This window comes from Dromaius novaehollandiae, unplaced genomic scaffold, assembly GCF_036370855.1.
Source record: "Dromaius novaehollandiae isolate bDroNov1 unplaced genomic scaffold, bDroNov1.hap1 HAP1_SCAFFOLD_27, whole genome shotgun sequence".
Taxonomy (NCBI): domain Eukaryota; kingdom Metazoa; phylum Chordata; class Aves; order Casuariiformes; family Dromaiidae; genus Dromaius; species Dromaius novaehollandiae.
Window position 1 is genome coordinate 6,122,099 of NW_026991415.1, and position 17,939 is coordinate 6,140,037.

Consider the following 17,939-nt stretch of genomic DNA (forward strand, 5'->3'; position numbering starts at 1 on the left):
AACTTCTTGAGAGGTTTCTTCAGTCTCTTCTCAGCATCTGTGTTTCATGGGCTCAGCACCAGATACACCCAAGGGGTCATTAAAATGCAAAAACCCCTAAGGAGCCATGCCTCCTTCCATATTTTGCTTCAGTTCTTCAAGTCTTGTGTGGCTAGTTGGGAAGCTTTCAGGAGTGTGCTGAGATTAGGCAGATTTCAAAGAGCACCTGAAAAAGAACGATGTCTGCTTCTTAAGCTTTCTGTATTCTTCATTTTCCAGAATAAGCGATACACATATTCCCCAATTCATACTGACCCACTAGGTCTCCTAATGAAGTCTGGACATACAGGAAAAGCAGTATTTTTGACAGGAGACATGTATGGACAACCTTTCTCCCCAGCTCCCCAGCCCTGCCAGTTCCTTCATCAGCCACTGGGGACTTAGAGCACTCTGGTTAAAATCTAAGCTTTTTCCTCTCAAGTCTGTAGCTGAAGGTTACAGCTCATGTGCACCAATTCCCTTCCTTAGCGAATTAGCTGCAAAGAGACACAGAAGGATTTGTCTTAATTGCAATGAAACCAAAATAAAGTTTGAAAGTGTCATAAGAAGTAAAATACACTCCTCAACTGTATGTCAAGTCCAAGCTGCCTCCAGTGAGCTCCACTGCCCACAAGACATAACCTTCCTTGAAATGTTTTTGACAGATAGATAGGAAAGGATAGACAAGAAGCAGAACAAAGGAGGTGGGTAAAGAGACGATGAGACTGCTGAAGGATGAGGCAAGCTTCAGACTCCCAGAAGCTCAGAGCAGCAACTGGAGAGTTGAAAGGTATCTGAATGATAAAGAGCAAGGGAAGGAGGACAACTGTGAAACGATGGAAAGTGTATATGTCCAGAGAGTCTGATGCAAAGATAACTTTAGAAATGACCAGTTTAATCAGATCATGTGGAAATATGTGAGAGATCACTGAGATTACATCCACAGCCTAATAGACAGAGCAGTGGAAACACAAGGTCAAGGGCTGATCAATATTTCTTCTCCCAAGTTCATCACCTTTCCTGAAGATTTCCACTATTTCATCATAGGAAAACATTGACATTAACATTAGTCAATCCTTTGAGCTGATGAAAATGGGCTCATATTTTTGAAATGTTGAAAACAATTCTTCACCTTTCCAGGCCAAGCTCAGGTGTCCAGCCAGAAGCACCCAGTGGCCCTTGGAGTGGCCCTGGTGTCTCTGAGGGACCTGCCTGGGCCTGGCAGCTCTCACAGGGGACCCGCAGGAGACTGGAGCCCCTGGGAGCTGCAGAGGGAGGCTGGGCAGAGGGGACCAGGGCACCTGCAATGGCACCAGCTGTCCATGACCCTGTGACTGCATCCCAGCCCAGCTCTGAAAAATCACTTTCCTAGTTCAATAAGAACACAAAGATGTTTCAAAAGCTGAAAGATGTAACAAAACTTTTTTTTTGCTTTAGATAGTTAATTTAATTTCTTTCTTCTTTCATTTCTATTGACAGTTCCTGAAGATATCTTTTATAATAACGCCTACACTATTAAAAATACTATTTTTGTGTCTTGCACAAGTCCAGCGCCCCTCAAACCACTCCCTGCCCAGAATCTTCCTTGCCATATCTCGCTCTTTGCACACAGTGAGTTGTAGCATAAGGTGTCGCCTGCTCACAGCTGATAGAGGAAAGCAGGCTGACCAGCTTCAATAAAATGCTCTTGTTATTGATGGCCTTATTTGCACAAATCTCAATGTACCTGTGTTACAGTGGCATCTTAAAGGAGTCCCTACACATCTAGCCACTCTCCCTTTTCATTCCCTGCATGGTCATGAAGCGTGACTCCATTTCAGGTGACAACAGGGATGGGAATTATCTGATCTGATGACGGACGCCTGCAGTGCAGATGTCTGTGGCTAATCCAGTTGTCTGGACTTTGCTTTCTAGTCAATGGAAAGAAATAAGTTGTCCCACTGAGAGGTCTGGAGATGCTTCTCCTGGTGACCACCTAATGCTCCAGAAAGGTTCTCATGGTTCCTGGGTCACATTTCCCAGCACCACATGGGAACACAGCTACACAGGGCATCTCAGGCAGCAATGGCCTCTGTATGTGTCTCTAAAGGCCTGAATGTAAAGTTCCCGTCACTGGGTGAAATCTGTGCCATGAATAGCTCTGTGCAAGAACTGAAACAAATCTTTGCTTTCAGAACTTCAAACATATCAGTTCTAATGAATAATTTCTTACCTTCTGATTGGCAGCACCATATGTATACACTACAGTAATTACTCCGTGTGAGTGTATATATTTATATAAACATACAGTTATTCAATGTGATTAATTTCCTACCAACACTCTGACTGGAGAAACTTTGTTCTGAGAAACTACTGCATTCAGATTGACATGTGCAACTCCATTTTAAGTGACAACAGGGATGGGAATTACCTCACTTAATGCCAGACCCCTTCAGGGCAGATGTCTGTGGCTAATCCAGTTGCCTGGACTTCCCTTTCTAGTCAATGGAAAGAAATAAGTTGTCTCACTGAGAGCTCTGGAGATGCTTCTCCTGGTGACCAGCTAATGCTCCAGAAAGGTTCCCGTAGTTCCTGGGTCACATTTCCCAGCACGACATGGGAACATAGCTACACAGGGCATCTCAGGCAGTGGTGGCCGCTGTATGTTTCTATAAAGGCCTGAATGTAAAGTTCTTGTCATTGGGTGAAATCTATGCAGAAATAGCTCTATGCAAGAACTGAAACAAATCTCTGTTTTCAGAACTTCAAACATTCTTTATCAATTCTAATGAATATTTTCTTTCTTTTTGACTAGCAGCACCATATGCATGCACTACAGTAATTACTCTATGTGAGTTTACATGCTTATCTACATGTATATGTTATTCTTCATGATACACTTCCTGGCAACACTCTGATTGGAGAAACTTTGTTCTGAGAAACTACTGCATTCAGATTGACATGTCTCCTCTCTCTTCCTCTGCCTCTCTGTCCTCTCTTCCTCTGCCTAGTCTGTCTTTACAGAGGCCTCATGGCCCCTCTGCCCTACAGGGTAGTCTCCTATGGGATCCTGCCAAGCAGAGCCCAAATTAGCTGAATCACCTACCAGAATGTCACCCAGACTGCTGTGTACTCTTGTTCTTACTACAAGGTCTCCACTGGCTCATCACCTGCTCCAAGGCAAAGCCCTGTGCACTCCAGCCACCGCTTTGCACAGAGCACACCTGCACCTCCTCGCCACCCCAGCCTGCCTTCCCCAGGAGCCCAGTTTCATCCTGCCATGTGAGCTGTCCCACCATGTGTATGCAATTCCACAGGCATAGGGGAGAGGGAGGTGCCAGTAACGGGACATGGATGGGATCCTGAATGTGGGGCCCAGTAGCATGGACAACTCAGATAAAGAGCTGGAGAGAACAAGATAGGAGTGACACATCTACAGCTTTGCTGGTGAGGTCACTTCTTGTACAGGAACCTCACGGGCTGTGTGCTCGTAGGAGCCATTTTGAGATCAAGAAGAGAATCACACCACCACTCATCCCACCAGAGATGATATATGGGCAGGTGGATGGGGAGAGGTGGGAAAAGGGGACATGGCTGCAGTGTTGACTGTGAGGTCACTGCCACTGCAGCTGCCTGATTGTCCTTCAGCAGATGTGCTCACCAGCAGGCTTGGTGATGTCACCCAGTGCCTCAGAGAGCCCACCCAGCAGCAATGACAGCCCTGAGGAGGGGAGGGGATGATGCAGGTGACAGGGACCCATCTGGGTGCTGACTGTGAGGGCACCTCTGCTGCAGCCACCCCACCAGCCCATGGCTGCAGGCAGGCAGGCACGGCTTATGGCCACCCTGCTCAGGACTAGCCCTCTGCAGTGGACCTGCCACCAAGCAGTGCACAGCTCCTCACCTAGGTCTTCTCTGAGCCCAGCGTGCTGCCCCCGTGTCCCAGAGACACCATGGACATTATCTGGAGGCTTCCTTTGGCAGCTCAACCTTCCCAAAGCAGCACATGATGGATTATTACCAGCCAGAAGGCTTTTTTATAGTGTGCTACCAAGAAGGAGTCATGCTGCAGGCTCCAATGTGCAGTTTGATGATGGGTGGGTGAGATGAATTGTGCAAGGCCTGCTGGGACAGCCTTGGACCACTCTAGAAGGAACTGACCCTCACTTGCCTTTATCCACACCTCACTGCCAAGAGGGCACCTTTGTCCAAATCAGCCTCAGATCCACACTTGGGATTTCATCTCACAGGGGGCTCACTTGCAAAGAAGAGTCCATGAGTGAGCTAAGACCCAGGCTGTGCCCGAGCTCATCAGGCAGGAGCTTCAGAACCTGCAGGCCTCAACCAGCTCAGGGACACATTGCAAAATGTGCTCAGCTGAGCTGGACACCTGAACTGTCAGGTCAGAAATGACTCCCTTAGAGCAGAGAGGAGCACATGGAAAAGTGAGGAACCTAATTCTGAGGGGCCTTGCAAGTTATCTGCACAAAACAACTTCAGCTTTGCAAGCTGGTTCTCAGCTATGACCCCTGAAGTATTTCCTGCTGACTTGCAGGCAAGTGCTTGAGCATCATGACTCACTGTAGTCACTGCGCATCTGGGAGAAGTATTTTTAAAGGCCTATTATTTTCTGAAGAAATACTTTGTCTTTGGAAGTTTCCTTATTTTGCCCTCTTTAAAGGCTAATGACTGTGGCACTGCCACTTGAAAGAGTGCCTCTGAGTGCTCCACTGTGGCAAGACCATTTCCTTGTTAACCGTGTGGGTGAAAAAAGGTGAAAAAAGATGACCTCTTGTACTCCAAATACTCTAAGCTCCATATTTCTATGTACTTCATAGTCATGTCATATCTGGCTGGAGATCCTGGCAAGAGCTGAGGAAACTCAAGGCCTGAACCTCAGTGCACAGAAGGCAGCAGGCTGCCAGCATCCCTGGCTCTGGCCACCAGGGCAGCCTGGGCCCTGCGAGCCAAGTCACCTCCTCACCTCCAAGGGCTCCCCAGCTCCCCAGCCTGGCAGCACCCCCCATGCACAGTACTGCTCTCTCCAGACACCTTTTCCCATTCCAAACACCAAGAGCCAGGGGCCACCACTCCTCGCCAGCACAGGGCATCCCACCACTGTGATTGTCCACTTCTGCCCCTCGCCGCATAGAGAATTGCCAGCCAACTCTCTTTTGTATCAGCTTCCCTCAGCAGTCAGCCAAGAGGCCTCCCTAATCAGGTGCCCTTTTGGGCCTCAAGGAGGGAGGCCAAAGCTCTTGGCACCACTCATCCTCTCCCAGGCCTTGCTCAGGGGGCTCAAAAATGAACATATGGTGGCACACAGACACACGGACCAGCTCGCACAGGGCCAGGGCACCAGTCCTAGACAAGCAGGCTTCCAACCAGGAAAATGGCACAAGGCTTCCGCTGCTCTCAAGCATCTGCATTTCACTGTCTCACCAAGAGCTGGGGCTTCTCTCCCAGGCAAAGCCTTGAGCCAAGCCAGAAGGATATGGCAGTGCTCCACTCATTGGCACCTGGAATTTTCAGGGCTGCAGGGAGACTACCCCATCAGGGGCTCAGAGAGGAGGAGTCAGGGGTGGGGAGGGAAGAGGTCACAATGCAAAAGCTCTAAGACTTTCTCCTCAAAAAATGAGGCAAAACTCTAAAAGCGCTCAGGTAGAAAACTCCAAGGGTCAAGTGCTTCCAGCACACAGGGTCCACAAGGCCTGCCCAAAAGCCGGCAGCCTCCTTGGAGGAGGGCTGTGCTCACCATCACTCCCTTGGCTCCAGCTACTCGCAGCAATGCTTCTAGAGCTAAGTGGGGCTCCTCACACCCACCCAAAGCTCAGGCAAAAAACAGCACCTTGCCTGTGTCAGCACCTAGTAACACCAAACCTAGCAGACCCATGCCTGCACGTGGGCTGCTCTCTCATTTCCCTGCTGCAGCACAGGAAGGTCCCACTACAGCAGGACAGTGGAAGAACTTGCAGAGACTGCAACTGGAAGGAAGAGAGACCTGGGCTGCGCATCTGTTGCAGAGCACCCTTGCCTTGATTTGCCTATTCAAAGGGACTAGTTGTCTAGGGGATTGGGCACAGGAAGGGATCGTCCTGCCTTCAGAGTCATCTCCCAAGAACATACCTGCCTGTCGCAAAAGACCACCTCTCCACAAGGCCTGCACTCCTCCAAAGAGCTGCCAGCATACTAATGCCCAGCCGGCAATGAGCAACTCCCATGGCCTTCTCCTCCCGCAGCAAACTGCTGCAGGGGAAATCTTTCACTAGGAAAAGCAAATGAAAGGAAAGGAGGGTAAAAGCAGGCTTGGTTTGCATCTCAGAGCAAGGAGAAACACTCCCTGGCCTTTAGTCTGGATCCTGCTTGCAGATCCTGGCAAGAGCTGAGGAAACTCAAGGCCTGAACCTCAGTACACAGAAGGCAGCAGGCTGCCAGCATCCCTGGCTCTTGCCATCAGGACCGCCTGGGCCCTGTGAGCCAAGTCACCTCCTCTCCTCCAAGGGCTCCCCAGCTCCCCAGCCTGGCGGCACTCCCCACGCACAGCTCTGCTCTCTCCAGACACCTCTTCCTGCGCGCAGCACCAAGACCCTGAGACCATCGTCTGTCCCCACCACAAGGCACCCCACCACTGTGACACCCCAAACCCTTGGCCCTTGCCCCACAGAGGGTTGCCTGCCAACATGCAGCTATACATCATGGAAAGAGGGCACATGACCACACATGGCAGCAGCCAGGGCACCCCCAAGGGCCCCAAACACACAAGGACCAAATCTTTAGCCTTCCATTTGCTTCTAGTCCTCTGGAGGCTTGGAACAGGCAGTTCCTCTGAACAGCCAGTCACTGCCTTGGGCCTGGTCACTTCCCACCTCCAGGAATCAAGCAACAGAGATATCCTTCAGATCTGGGAGAAAAATCTCAGAAGCTGCCTGGTGTTTTCATGGGGCAGAATTTTCTGTAGCGCACACACACTGGAAATCAGAGATTACTTCTGTCAACACTCACACCTGCTCTTAACTCACTTAGCAACATAAACATTCCGGCTGGACTCCCTCATCGACTAGCTGAGGGTTGTAAGCCTGAACTTAGGAGGATGCACAAAGTCAAATTCCATGTCTACGTTGACAGCCAGGTGCCTGCGGCAGGCCTATGTGCTGCTGGGACAGGAGTGACCTCAGAGTAAATTCCAAGTCATGTGCAAGCTGCTGGCCTTCCAGGTACTCTGTCAGCAGTGACCTCACAAGGGATTTCCAAGCTGTGTACCTGATGCTGGCCTATCAGGGACACAGAAAGAGATGACCTCACAGGCACCACCACAGCCACATGCCTGTTACAGGAATTAGGGAAAGGCCTGCAAGTGATTCTGGGCAACATCTCCTAACAGGAGGATTGCATGGGAGCAGCGACCATGGAGCTGGAGACAGCAGGGCCTCATGGCCCAGGCAGAGGGAGAAGCCTTCCCGCAATTCACCAGTCTGGTTCCTGCCCCAGTGCTGAACACACCCAGCAAATCCTCCACACCCCCAGGACAACAAGCACTCTCCTGCTTGGGGCCCTGACACTCTGAGACACGGGGAAGGACTGCGGCCAGGGCATCTCAGCGGGTGGAACCAGCAGAGCCGGGATTCAGCAGCTCTGCAGCCCGGCCTGGGAGCAGGGCTAATGCCAACGGCCAGGGCAGCACTTCACTAGTTGCATCTCCATATAGTGCTGTAGAGCCCTGCAGGTGTCAATCCCTCCTCCCGGCACACTCACCAAACCCAGAAGTGACCTCACCACCAACATCCAAGCCATGGGCCTTCTCCTGGCCTAGCAGCTGCTCAGACAGAAGTGACCTCACAAGTCCATACCCCCAGCAGGTGCCAGCTGATGGCCTATGGGCTTCAGAGGCAGAAGGTTCCTTGAAATAACATCACCAGCCATGAACATGCTGCTGCCCTGCCAGGTACTCTGACCCAGGAGACCTCACCTGTCTGCCTGCTGCTGGTCTATCAGGGACTCAGGCACAAGTGACCTCACAAGCAAATGCCCAAGTCATTAGCCAAGTGCTAGCCCTGCAGAGACAAGTGGCCTCACAGCGACTCTCCCAGCAATGTGCCTCCACACAGCCTACCAGGCACTGAGACAGACGTGAGCTCAAAAACATTTCATCACGGGCCTGCTGCTGGCCTCCCTGCTGCTCTGGAGGAAATGACCTCAAAATCCATTCCCAGCAAGGGGCCTGCTACTGGCCTATCACATACCGAGACACAGCTGACCTCACCAGCACATTCCCCACTTCACAGCCTGCTGCTGGCCTATCAGCTTCTCACCCAGAAGGCACCTCACAGGCACCTTTACAGCCAGGCGCCTGCTGCAGCCCCAGAGGCTGCTAGGACAGGAGGGACCTCCGAGTCAGTTCCCAACCAGGTGCCAGCTGCTGCCTGCCAGCTGCTCTGTCTGCAGTGACCTCACAAGGACCTTCCCAGGCAGGGCCTGCTGCTGGCCTATCAGGGACTCAGAAGGAGATGACCTTACAGTCCCCTTCACAGCCATGTGCCTCTCACTGGACTATAACATCTGAGAGAGCAGTTACCTCACGATAACTTCCCCAGCCATCAGCCAAATCCTGGCTTATCAGCTGCTCAGGCAGAAGTGAGCTCCAAAGCACATTGTCCCTGCCATGGACCTGCTGCTGCCCCACCAACTGCTCAGCTGGAAGTGACCTCACATCACCTTTCCAGCCACAGCCCTGCTGCTACCCAACCAGTTCATCAGTCACAAGTGACCTCATGATCAACATCCAAGCCTTGCTCCTGCTGCTGGCCTATCAGCTACTCCAGAAGTGACCTCATCATCAACAGCCGAGCCACGGGCCTCCTGCTGGCCTGGCAGCTACTGACCAAGAGCTGATGTGACACTGGGGATCTCCTGGCCCAGCTCTCACAGACAGCCGTGACCTCCCTGCCCGCAGCCCGGCCACGCGGCTATTGCCGCCTGCAGCTGCCCCTGCCTCCCCCAAGGCTCAGCCAGCTCCTGAGCGGCCGCCTGGACTCACCCCGGGGCCTCACAATGATCACAGTGCAGCAAAACACCCACAGTGCACCAGTTACTGCCCCAAGAGAACATCAGCTCCTGCCTATGTATCATCCAGCCCCTCAAACCTAGGAATTGGAGGAAGGCCTGCAAGCAATTCTTGGCAACATCTCCTAACAGGAGGATTGCATGGGAGCAGCGACCATGGAGCTGGAGACAGCAGGGCCTCATGGCCCAGGCAGAGGGAGAAGCCTTCCCGCAACTCCCAAGTCTGGTTCCTGCCCCAGTGCTGAACACACCCAGCAAATCCTCCACACCCCCAGGACAACAAGCACTCTCCTGCTTGGGGCCCTGACACTCTGAGACACGGGGAAGGACTGCGGCCAGGGCATCTCAGCGGGTGGAACCAGCAGAGCCGGGATTCAGCAGCTCTGCAGCCCGGCCTGGGAACAGGGCTAATGACAGCGGCCAGGGCAGCACTGGCCGTCCAGCAGCTGCCAAGGCCCTGCAGGAGCCCAGCAGCTCCCAGCACAGAGCTGCTCTGCAAACACCCTCCCGGCTGCTGCCAGGGCTGCAGGGCTCTGGCCCAGCAAGAGGCCCGGAGCAGCCGCAGCGGCTGGGGCCTGGCGGGACCCCTGGGGGACAGCCTCTCTGCGAGCCCTGGGAAACGCCCTGTTCAGGACAAAAGGGAGCCTGGGGCAGGGCCCTGGTGAGGCCCCCAGCAGCCTGCTGCACTCCCATTGGCTGACGGAGCCATCAGTCCAACCCAGCCTGCCCTCCTCCCCTTTATGGCCAATCGGAGGGCAGCACTGGGGGTGATGCCATGGCAACGCTACAGCCCTGTGTGACCTGGTGGGCAGCCCCTCCTCTCCCCTTCCTTCACCTCCCTTCCCATCTCCCCGTGCCGTGGGGCACCATGTTGTGGGCAGCAGCCCCAGGGCTCAGCAGCCCTCACGCTGCGCCCAGCAGGGCTGGGCCATGGCCAGGCAGGGGCTGCTCTCTGCGGGGCTGGGCTGGGCCCTGGCGCGTCGCTCCACAGGGCTGAGGAGCCCCGGGGCCCTCGGGCAGCCAGGGCCAGAGCAGCTCTGGGCCTGCCGGTGCTGGGCAGCAGAGGTGTGGGGCTGGGAGGAGGCGGGGGTGATGGCCCTGCTGGGCTGCCCCCAGCACTGCCCCCCATGGCTTAGAGAAACAGGCTTGGGGTCAGCAGGGACTTGTGGGGTCGCCATGGCACCTCTACCTGTTCCCAAGCTGCTCCCCCAAACAGGCTGTCTTTGGGGTGCAGAGGTCTGACCCCAGTTTGCAGGAGGACAGGGTCTGTGGCCTTTGGAGGACAACATCTCTGAGCCCAAAACATGCTCTGCCAAGTTGGCAGCAAAGGGGATCCAGGGTGAAGGAACCAAGGTTCTTCTAGTACATGCCCAGGGTTTATTACAAGGTGGAGCATCCATTTCTCATATGCGCATTTCCAGCAGGCTCTTGAGAGCCCCATGGGAACTGCAGGATACCCCAGCCTCCAGGACACAGGACCCCTTTCCTGCCAGAGCCAGTTCCCAAAGGGGGACCCACTCCTTAGAACCATGGGGCTCAGGGCAGCTGCAGCCCCAGGACCCAGGAGTCCTGGCTGCCACATTGTCCCCTGAGCCAGACGGGACCCTCAGGCAGGGCCCTTGTGACAGCCCCCAGCCCCGTCCAGCCACCCCTGCAACCCAAGACCCACAGCCATTTTTTGCAGTTAACAATCTCTTTATGACACCTGGGGAAGGAGCTCCCGAAGCCCTTACCCTTGGTTGAGAACCGCAGGAGCACAGGGAACAAGGAACTGCGGTCTGGGCTGATGGTGTCGGTCCAGCAGCCCTCCACCTTGCTTGTCCCCTTCTCATCAGCGTGTCTCTCCAGATGGGGAGGAAGGATGCTCTTCCCATCTTGCCATGCAAAACCCCTCCCTAACATGTCCCTGCTCCTCTGCCTGTCAGTCAGCAGCTCCAACATGGCCCCGCTGCCTCCTGTCCCTCCTCTTTGTCATGGAGCAGCTCTGAAGGACAGCAGTGGGGAGCACATGAGCAGTGCCCAGCATTGCCCAGGTCTCGCAGGCAAATGAGGACACTGCTGTGGCAGCACCAGGGAGACCTCCCTGTGATGCAGCACATCCCACTGTGACCTCAGCTCGTGTCATCAGGGGGCTCAGGAGGTCACTGCCATGGAGATGGCACAGCCAGAGACAGAGCAGAGAGATTTCCCCTTGTGTCCTGGAAAGCAGTCATCTTCCTTCACCCCTGTTAGTTTCCAGAACTTGCTGATAAATCCCTCAGGATTGTCTCCAGATGGTGCTAAAGGCTGTGAAACATCTAAAATGGGGCACTGGAGAAGTCACTTCTGCACCCCTGCACTGACAGGTCTCTGCCCTGGGCAGACCTGTGCAGGAAGCTGGAGCTTCAGGGCTTCTTTAAGGTTTGGCATTTTTCAAAGCCAGGATCAAAGTCATGCAGGATGAAACAGCACAAAGTGTGGCCACAGGCTGAGAGGCTCTGGTGAGCTTCAAAACTAGTTTGCTGTTGGTCGGTCTTTTTGTTGAAGTAGGATGTAGGACAATATGGGACAGGACAGAGCCTTCCTCGTTTAGGCACCAAAGCAGGCTCTTTGTTTTAAAAGTCCTCGACAAGGTTTCTCCATCTGTGGTGCTTAAGGTGAAGATGATAGGCCAGAGAAGAGCCAATGTGCCCTTAACACGCATCATCTGGAGGGCCAGGCTAGGGAGCAAATCTGGGGAAGTTTTCCCATTTCCCACGCATTTTGCCCAGCTGTCCTTCCAGCTGAGCCTTCCCTGAGCCTAGGAAAGCCATTTCTCATGTCTGAGCCTCAGCTGGGCCTTGGGATTTTCAGTGTCCCCTCAAAGCAGTGCTTCTTGCCTGGGGGTCGCTAAAGCCTCTGGCACCCTGCACATACCCAGCTGCCAGCCAAACTCTCCTGGGGAGCTTTACAGCCCTGGCACCCTGCATCTCCCACAGTTTTGACCATGGGACTCTCAGGACATGCCCACACACTGCAGGGCTGCTGTCCAGGCTCCGGTGCAGAGCCTGGAAGGTGGTGCAGTGCCTCAGGACCTGCATTTGGGCTCATTCAGAAGTTTGTGAGGTGACCAGCTCCCAGCTCTGCAGCTGCTGAAGCTTGAGAACAGCCCTACAACCAACCTTCCTGCTCTTCCTAGTCTTTGCACAATCCCAGGGTGACTCTTGCAGAAGGGAGGCTCCATCCCCCTAGAATACTGTCAGAGATGGGGCTTTCCAAGTCACTGCCAAAGGAAGGACTCGTTTACTTCTTTGGGTTGCTTATTCAGTGTGTGGCACTGCCTCTGTGATGCTGTGAGCCCAGCTGTGCACCCTGAGGTCTCTGCCCTTTCTCTGCCCTGTCTCCTGGGTGTCTGCCCAAAGTCTTGCCAGTGCACCAGGGCCATGGGAAGTGTTGCTTTAGAGAGCTCATTTGAAGCTGGGACATGTCGTGGAGCTGCATGCCTCATGGAGGCTAGTCTGGGACGTGGCCATGCCCCACACTGCCTCCTGCTCCTGGCCCGAGGTGTTGGGAAGGTCTCTGGGGAGGGCAATGGGTTTGGTGTGGGTGGGATGGGTTTCCCTTGACATGCCTGAGTCCTGCCTGGGTTGCTTTTCACACTCAGGAAAACCCCTCTTCTCTAGGGGCTTGCCTCAAGGCTTTTCCAGACTTTTGTACAGAAACAGAACCTGCTCCAAGATGCCCAAGAGCAGCACAGCCCCTGGTATGGTGCAGGACCCCCAGGAGCTGTATGGCTCTCCTGTTTCCACATGTCCCGACTACATTAACAATTTCTAACATCCCCTTTACAGCACGCTGTCTGGATACTGTAACATTGCAACTCCTTCCATTACTCTTTGTTCATTCCCATACCACACTGCTGATTTGCGCTTTGGGGAGTTTAAAGCTTGCTCCGTCTTTCAGTAGTTTGTTCCTCTGGGCAAGTCCTTCATTCTGTTTCTATCTAGCATTTCCTATCTCTCCAAAACATTTCTAGCCAGGCTATCCCTTGTGGAAAGGGGACCTCATTGGAGGCAGCTCAGACTTAGCATACAGTTGAGGAGTGTAATTATTTTTAGGAAACTGCATCATGCCTTTTTTTTTCTCTCTGGCTTGCAGTTAAGAAAAATTATTCTTCTGTGTCTGTTTGCAGCTCATTCTCTAAGGAAAGCAGGTGGGAAGTGGGGCATATGAGCTGCAACATTCAGTTGTAGACTTCAGTGGAGAAAGGTTAGACTTTAACAGGAGTGATGCAAGTCCCAGGTGGCTGATGTGGGAAAAGGCAGGGGTGGGGAGATGGGGAGGATGATTGTCCATGCTGTGTCTGACCTCTGGGACACTGCTTTTCCTGCATGTCCGCATTTCCTTAGGAGACACTCTGGATCTATGTCATTTGGAGAATGTTGCTGTCACTTATTGTGAAAGCTGAAAAAGCATACTAATCATAAAAACCTTAAAAAGCAGAAATACCTTTACACTATGTTCTAACTGAAGTCACTATCATTCCACTACACTGCTGAAGCCAATTAGCCATGCATTACTTGAAGAAAATTACAGGGAGAGAGGTGGTTCATCCTGGCTTTTTGTATTGTAATGAGCCCCAAGGTGGATTTGGTGCTGAGTCCATGAACCTCAGCTATTGCGAGGAGATGGAGCAAAATGTTCAAGCCAAAGTCAGAAGAAAATCCCAAACTTTTGTAGAGCGTTAATAGACCCCACTGAGGGCCATTACCAGCAAAGACTCACTGGGTGCTGATTAGAGCAGAAAATTGTAATCACTGATTACAGGTAGGCAAAGGAAATGTGCAGGTGGCTCTGATACCATGTTAACCCTTGGTGTGTTTTTCAAGCAAAACATCCAAGCATGGACACTGAGACCCTGGGAAGGGAGATGCTTTCCCTCATGCATTGCCCAGGGCTGTTACTGGGGGCAGTGTGCGGGTGGGGGTGTGCAGTGCTGAGTGCAGGACAATGACAAGACATCTCCTGGGGTCCCTGGGAGGACAAGGGGACAACGAGGACCCAGTGTCTCCTGGTAGGCCTTGGTAGCAAAGACAACAGCTATAGGACAAAGACTTCAGTTCTGTCAGGGCCCTTCAGCCTTTGCAGCACCCTCGGCCATCTCCACCACAGGCCGACCTACACTGTCCCACACCTGCTCCTGTGTCCCTGCAGACTGTAGACACCCAGCCTGCTTCCCCACCTGGCTCTCACCCTGGGTTCTCTCTCCCTTCATTGATGTCTTTCATCCTCACTGGCTGTTCCTTGAAACACAAGGCCATGGGCTGATCACACACTCCCTCTGGGTGACCTGTTGCACCACAGCACTGCCCTTCAGGTAATTTATTTTTATGTTACTGGCCAGTCTGAACTTCCCAAGCTGCAGGTCTGAGGTTGTTTCCCCTTCCCATGCTGTTTCCCACTACCAAGAAAAGTTCCAGGGAGCCTGGGAATCGGACACACCAGTGCTGAGTCGAGGGGGTTAATAACTGCTGTTGTCTGGGAAGCCATGCTCCTCCTAATGCAGCCCTGTTGATGACTGGCCTTATTCACAGTGAGCATGCACCACTGGCCCCTATGGCATCCCTTGCAATACCCAGGCCTTCTCCTCAGGCCATTCCTCAGCTGCTCACATCCCAAACTGCCCTGATACACGGGGTTATTCTTCCCCATGTGCAGGACTTGCCACTTGTCTTTGTAAAATGTCATGAGGTTTCTGTTGGCTGAATCCCCAAGTTTCTCAAGGTCCCCTGGACTGAAGGTCATTGTGGCAGCTGTTAACATGGGAGTGCAGATGGTTCACCCTGGCTTGTGATGCTTCTAAGAAGACAGTAGCAGAAGGAATTGCAGGACACTTCAAGTACTAGAAGGAGGTACTGGTTTAATGGAATTGCTGACCTAGGTAGGAATTACCTTGGCAACCATCCCAGGAATGCCTAGTGAGGGTACAAAGCAAGCACAATGAGGGTCTGTGGGGAGAGGGTAAAGAGAGGTGGGCAGTTTGTACGGGAGGTTATGAGGCTGGTAAGAGGGTAGAACTTGGAAGGAGTAAAGGAGACAGAAACATAATAAAGGGTGAAGCAAAGGAGTGATCAGGGCTGTCTGTGAAGCAGCCCTGCCTCTGAACATCTCTAAAGGGGGCAGGACAGGAAAGCCAGTTGAACTGGTCATGCTTGTGTCTGACTTACTTCCATGGTCATGAGAGCTTAGTGCCTCCCCTAACACTGACAAGAATTGACTCAGAGAGGAAGGAATCACAGAGTCTTTCAGGCTGGACAGGACCTCAGGAGGCCTCTAGCCCAACGTTGTGCTCACTGCAGGGTCAGCTTTGGGGTCAGGCCAGGTTGCTGAGGGCTCGATCCGGTCTTGAGAACCTCCAGGGATAGAGATGGCACAGCTGCTCTGGGCAACATGTTCCAATGCTTGACCGTCCTCGCAGTGGAAAAGTTTGTCCTTCTCTCCAGCCTGTTCCTCTCTGGTTTCAACCTATAGCTGTTGTCTCTCATCCTTCTGCCATGCACCATTATGGAGAGCCTTTCTTTGTCTTCCTGAGGACCTCTTTGTAAGAGGGGCCAAAAACTGGATGCAGTGTTGTACATGTTGCCTAACAAGTGCTGAGAAGAACAGCATAAGCACTTCCTTTGACCTCCTGGCCATGCTCCTATTCATACAGAGCAGGATGCTGTTGGCCTTCTTTGCTGCCCAAGCACATTGCTGTCTCACATTTTGCCTTCTGTCTGCCAAAATCCTCATGTCCATTTCAGCAGAGCTGCTGCATGGCCACCCAGTCCCCAGCCTGTCTCTCTGCAGGGTGTTGGTCTGTCCCAGGTGCAGCAACCTGGCATTTGTCCTTGCTGAATGTCATGAGATTCCTGACAGCCCATTCCTTCTGCCCGCCTAGATCCCTCTCAAAGGCAGCCCTCAAGCATAAGACTGGTCCCACGCAGTTTGAGGTCATCTACAAACAGGATGAAAGTTGTCCCCTCCAGGTCATTCATAAAGGTGATAAGTAGGACAGCCCCCAGTGGAGACCCTGTGGTGCTCCATTTCTCTTCTGGCCTCCAGGAAGAGTACTACCCATTCACCACCACCCTCAGAGCCTCATCATCCAACCAATTGGCTGTCTACCCCATCTGGCCAATTGGTTGTCTACCCATTCAGATCACAAAGTTCTAATTGGTGTGCAAGTAATCTGTGGAAGAAAGTGTCAAAAGCCTTCCTAAAGTCAAGGTAACTGACGTTCACGGTTCTCTGTCCGTCCACAAATACAGCTCTTCTAACATAGAAGGCCATCACATTGGTAAGGCATGATTTAGCCTCAGTAAATCTATGCTGACTGTTCCCTGTCACCTTCTTTTCCTTCATTTACCCAGAAATGAGACCAGAGATGACTTTCTGCATAACATTCTCCTGATCAAAGTGAAGCCAAACAGCCTGTAGCTCCCCGCATTGTCCTTTTGGCCTTCTTTGAAGATGGATGCAGTATTTGCCTTTCTGCAGGCATTGGGACCTTCCTGAGCCTCCACAGCTTTCCAAGATGATGGAGAGGCCTTGCTAGATAGGGGCAGCTCTCTCAGCTTCCTTGGCTGCGGCCCGTCCAATCCCATAGATTCGTGCTCTTGCAAATAATTCCTGACTCAACCCTCTTTCATTGCAGGTTGTTTTTCTCCTTGGGAGTCCTTAGTATAGACACAATGGCCTGGGACACCTTCTTGGTGGAGACTGGATCCAAGGGATTGAGTTCCCCACACCTCTCTGCATCTGCTCTTACCAGATTCCTGGCTGCATTCAGCCAGGTGCCCACTTTTGTTTTAAGCTTTTACTGTCAGTGAAGCAATAGCAGATCATCTTCATGCCCGTGACATCCCTTACAACCATTGATCCTAGAGGAGCTGTGGCTTTCCTCACCACTTCTCTACTTCCCTGGACAATATTTCTGAATTCTTCCAGCAGGCTCTGCCTGCTGCCCATGCCTGTGTGCTGCCTTTTTTGTACTGTTGTTCAGTTGTGCATTTAGACAGCCTGTCTCCTGAGATGTCTGCTTGTTCTCCTGGGTATCAGTATGGGCCATTCTCGAGCTTGGAGCATGCTGCCTTAAAGATCTGCCAACTTTCCTGAGTTCCTTTGCCCTTCAGAGCTGCCTCCCAAGGGATTCCTCCACCAGTCTCCCCAGTAGGCCCAGGTCTGCTCTTCTGACATCCAGAGTCTCGACTCTGATGATCTTCTTCCTCACTCCCCTCAGGATCAGACACTCCACCACCTCGTGGCCACTGCAGGCAAGGCTGACACTGATTATCATCACATCCCTGGTCAGTTCTTCCTTGTTTTCAGGTTCCAGGTCCAGGAAAGTGTCATCCTTGGTGACATATCTGGCTTGGCTGTGCTGGGAAGTTGTCCTCCACACCCTCCAGAATCCTCCTGGACTCTGCACCCTGATGCATTGCCCTCCCAATGAATGTCAGGGAGATTAAAGTCCCCCTAGAAGAAGCAGGGTCTGTGATGCACAGACTTCCTCAGGTTGCTTTTGTAGTTCTGCAACAGGTTGTGCATCTCCCCTTCCTCCTGTTCGTGGACCAGTCTATGTGCATTTGTGTATATTTGGGCTGCAGAACCTCAGCTGTGGCACCAGGGCTGAGTGCAGCATTGTTGCTGTGAAACCTGTTCCCCAGAGCCAAGGACACCGTGTATGCAGAAGCCCCACTTCAGCACAGAGACCTGCTGGTGTAGATAGGAGATGGCGATATAATGATGATATGAGGCACCCACGAAGAGAGCAAACCCTGCAGTAGCCAAGGCCAGGGAGAAACAGAGCTGGGTCATGCAGCCATGGCAGGAGAAGTGTTTTGTACCCAAGATGACTTTACAGCACCTTGGGGCCTGTGATA

General features: G+C 52.6%; 1 protein-coding gene across 1 annotated transcript in view; it reads left to right on the top strand.

Annotated features, from left to right (window-relative positions):
- Positions 1 to 17,509, top strand: part of LOC135326365 (olfactory receptor 14A16-like) — a 32,815-nt gene extending 15,306 nt beyond the window's left edge. Inside the window, exon 3 of the mRNA XM_064504247.1 lies at positions 17,297 to 17,509. Coding sequence (XP_064360317.1) covers positions 17,297 to 17,509 — 213 coding nt within the window. The remainder of the gene's footprint in view (positions 1 to 17,296) is intronic.
- Positions 17,510 to 17,939: the final 430 nt, after the last annotated feature.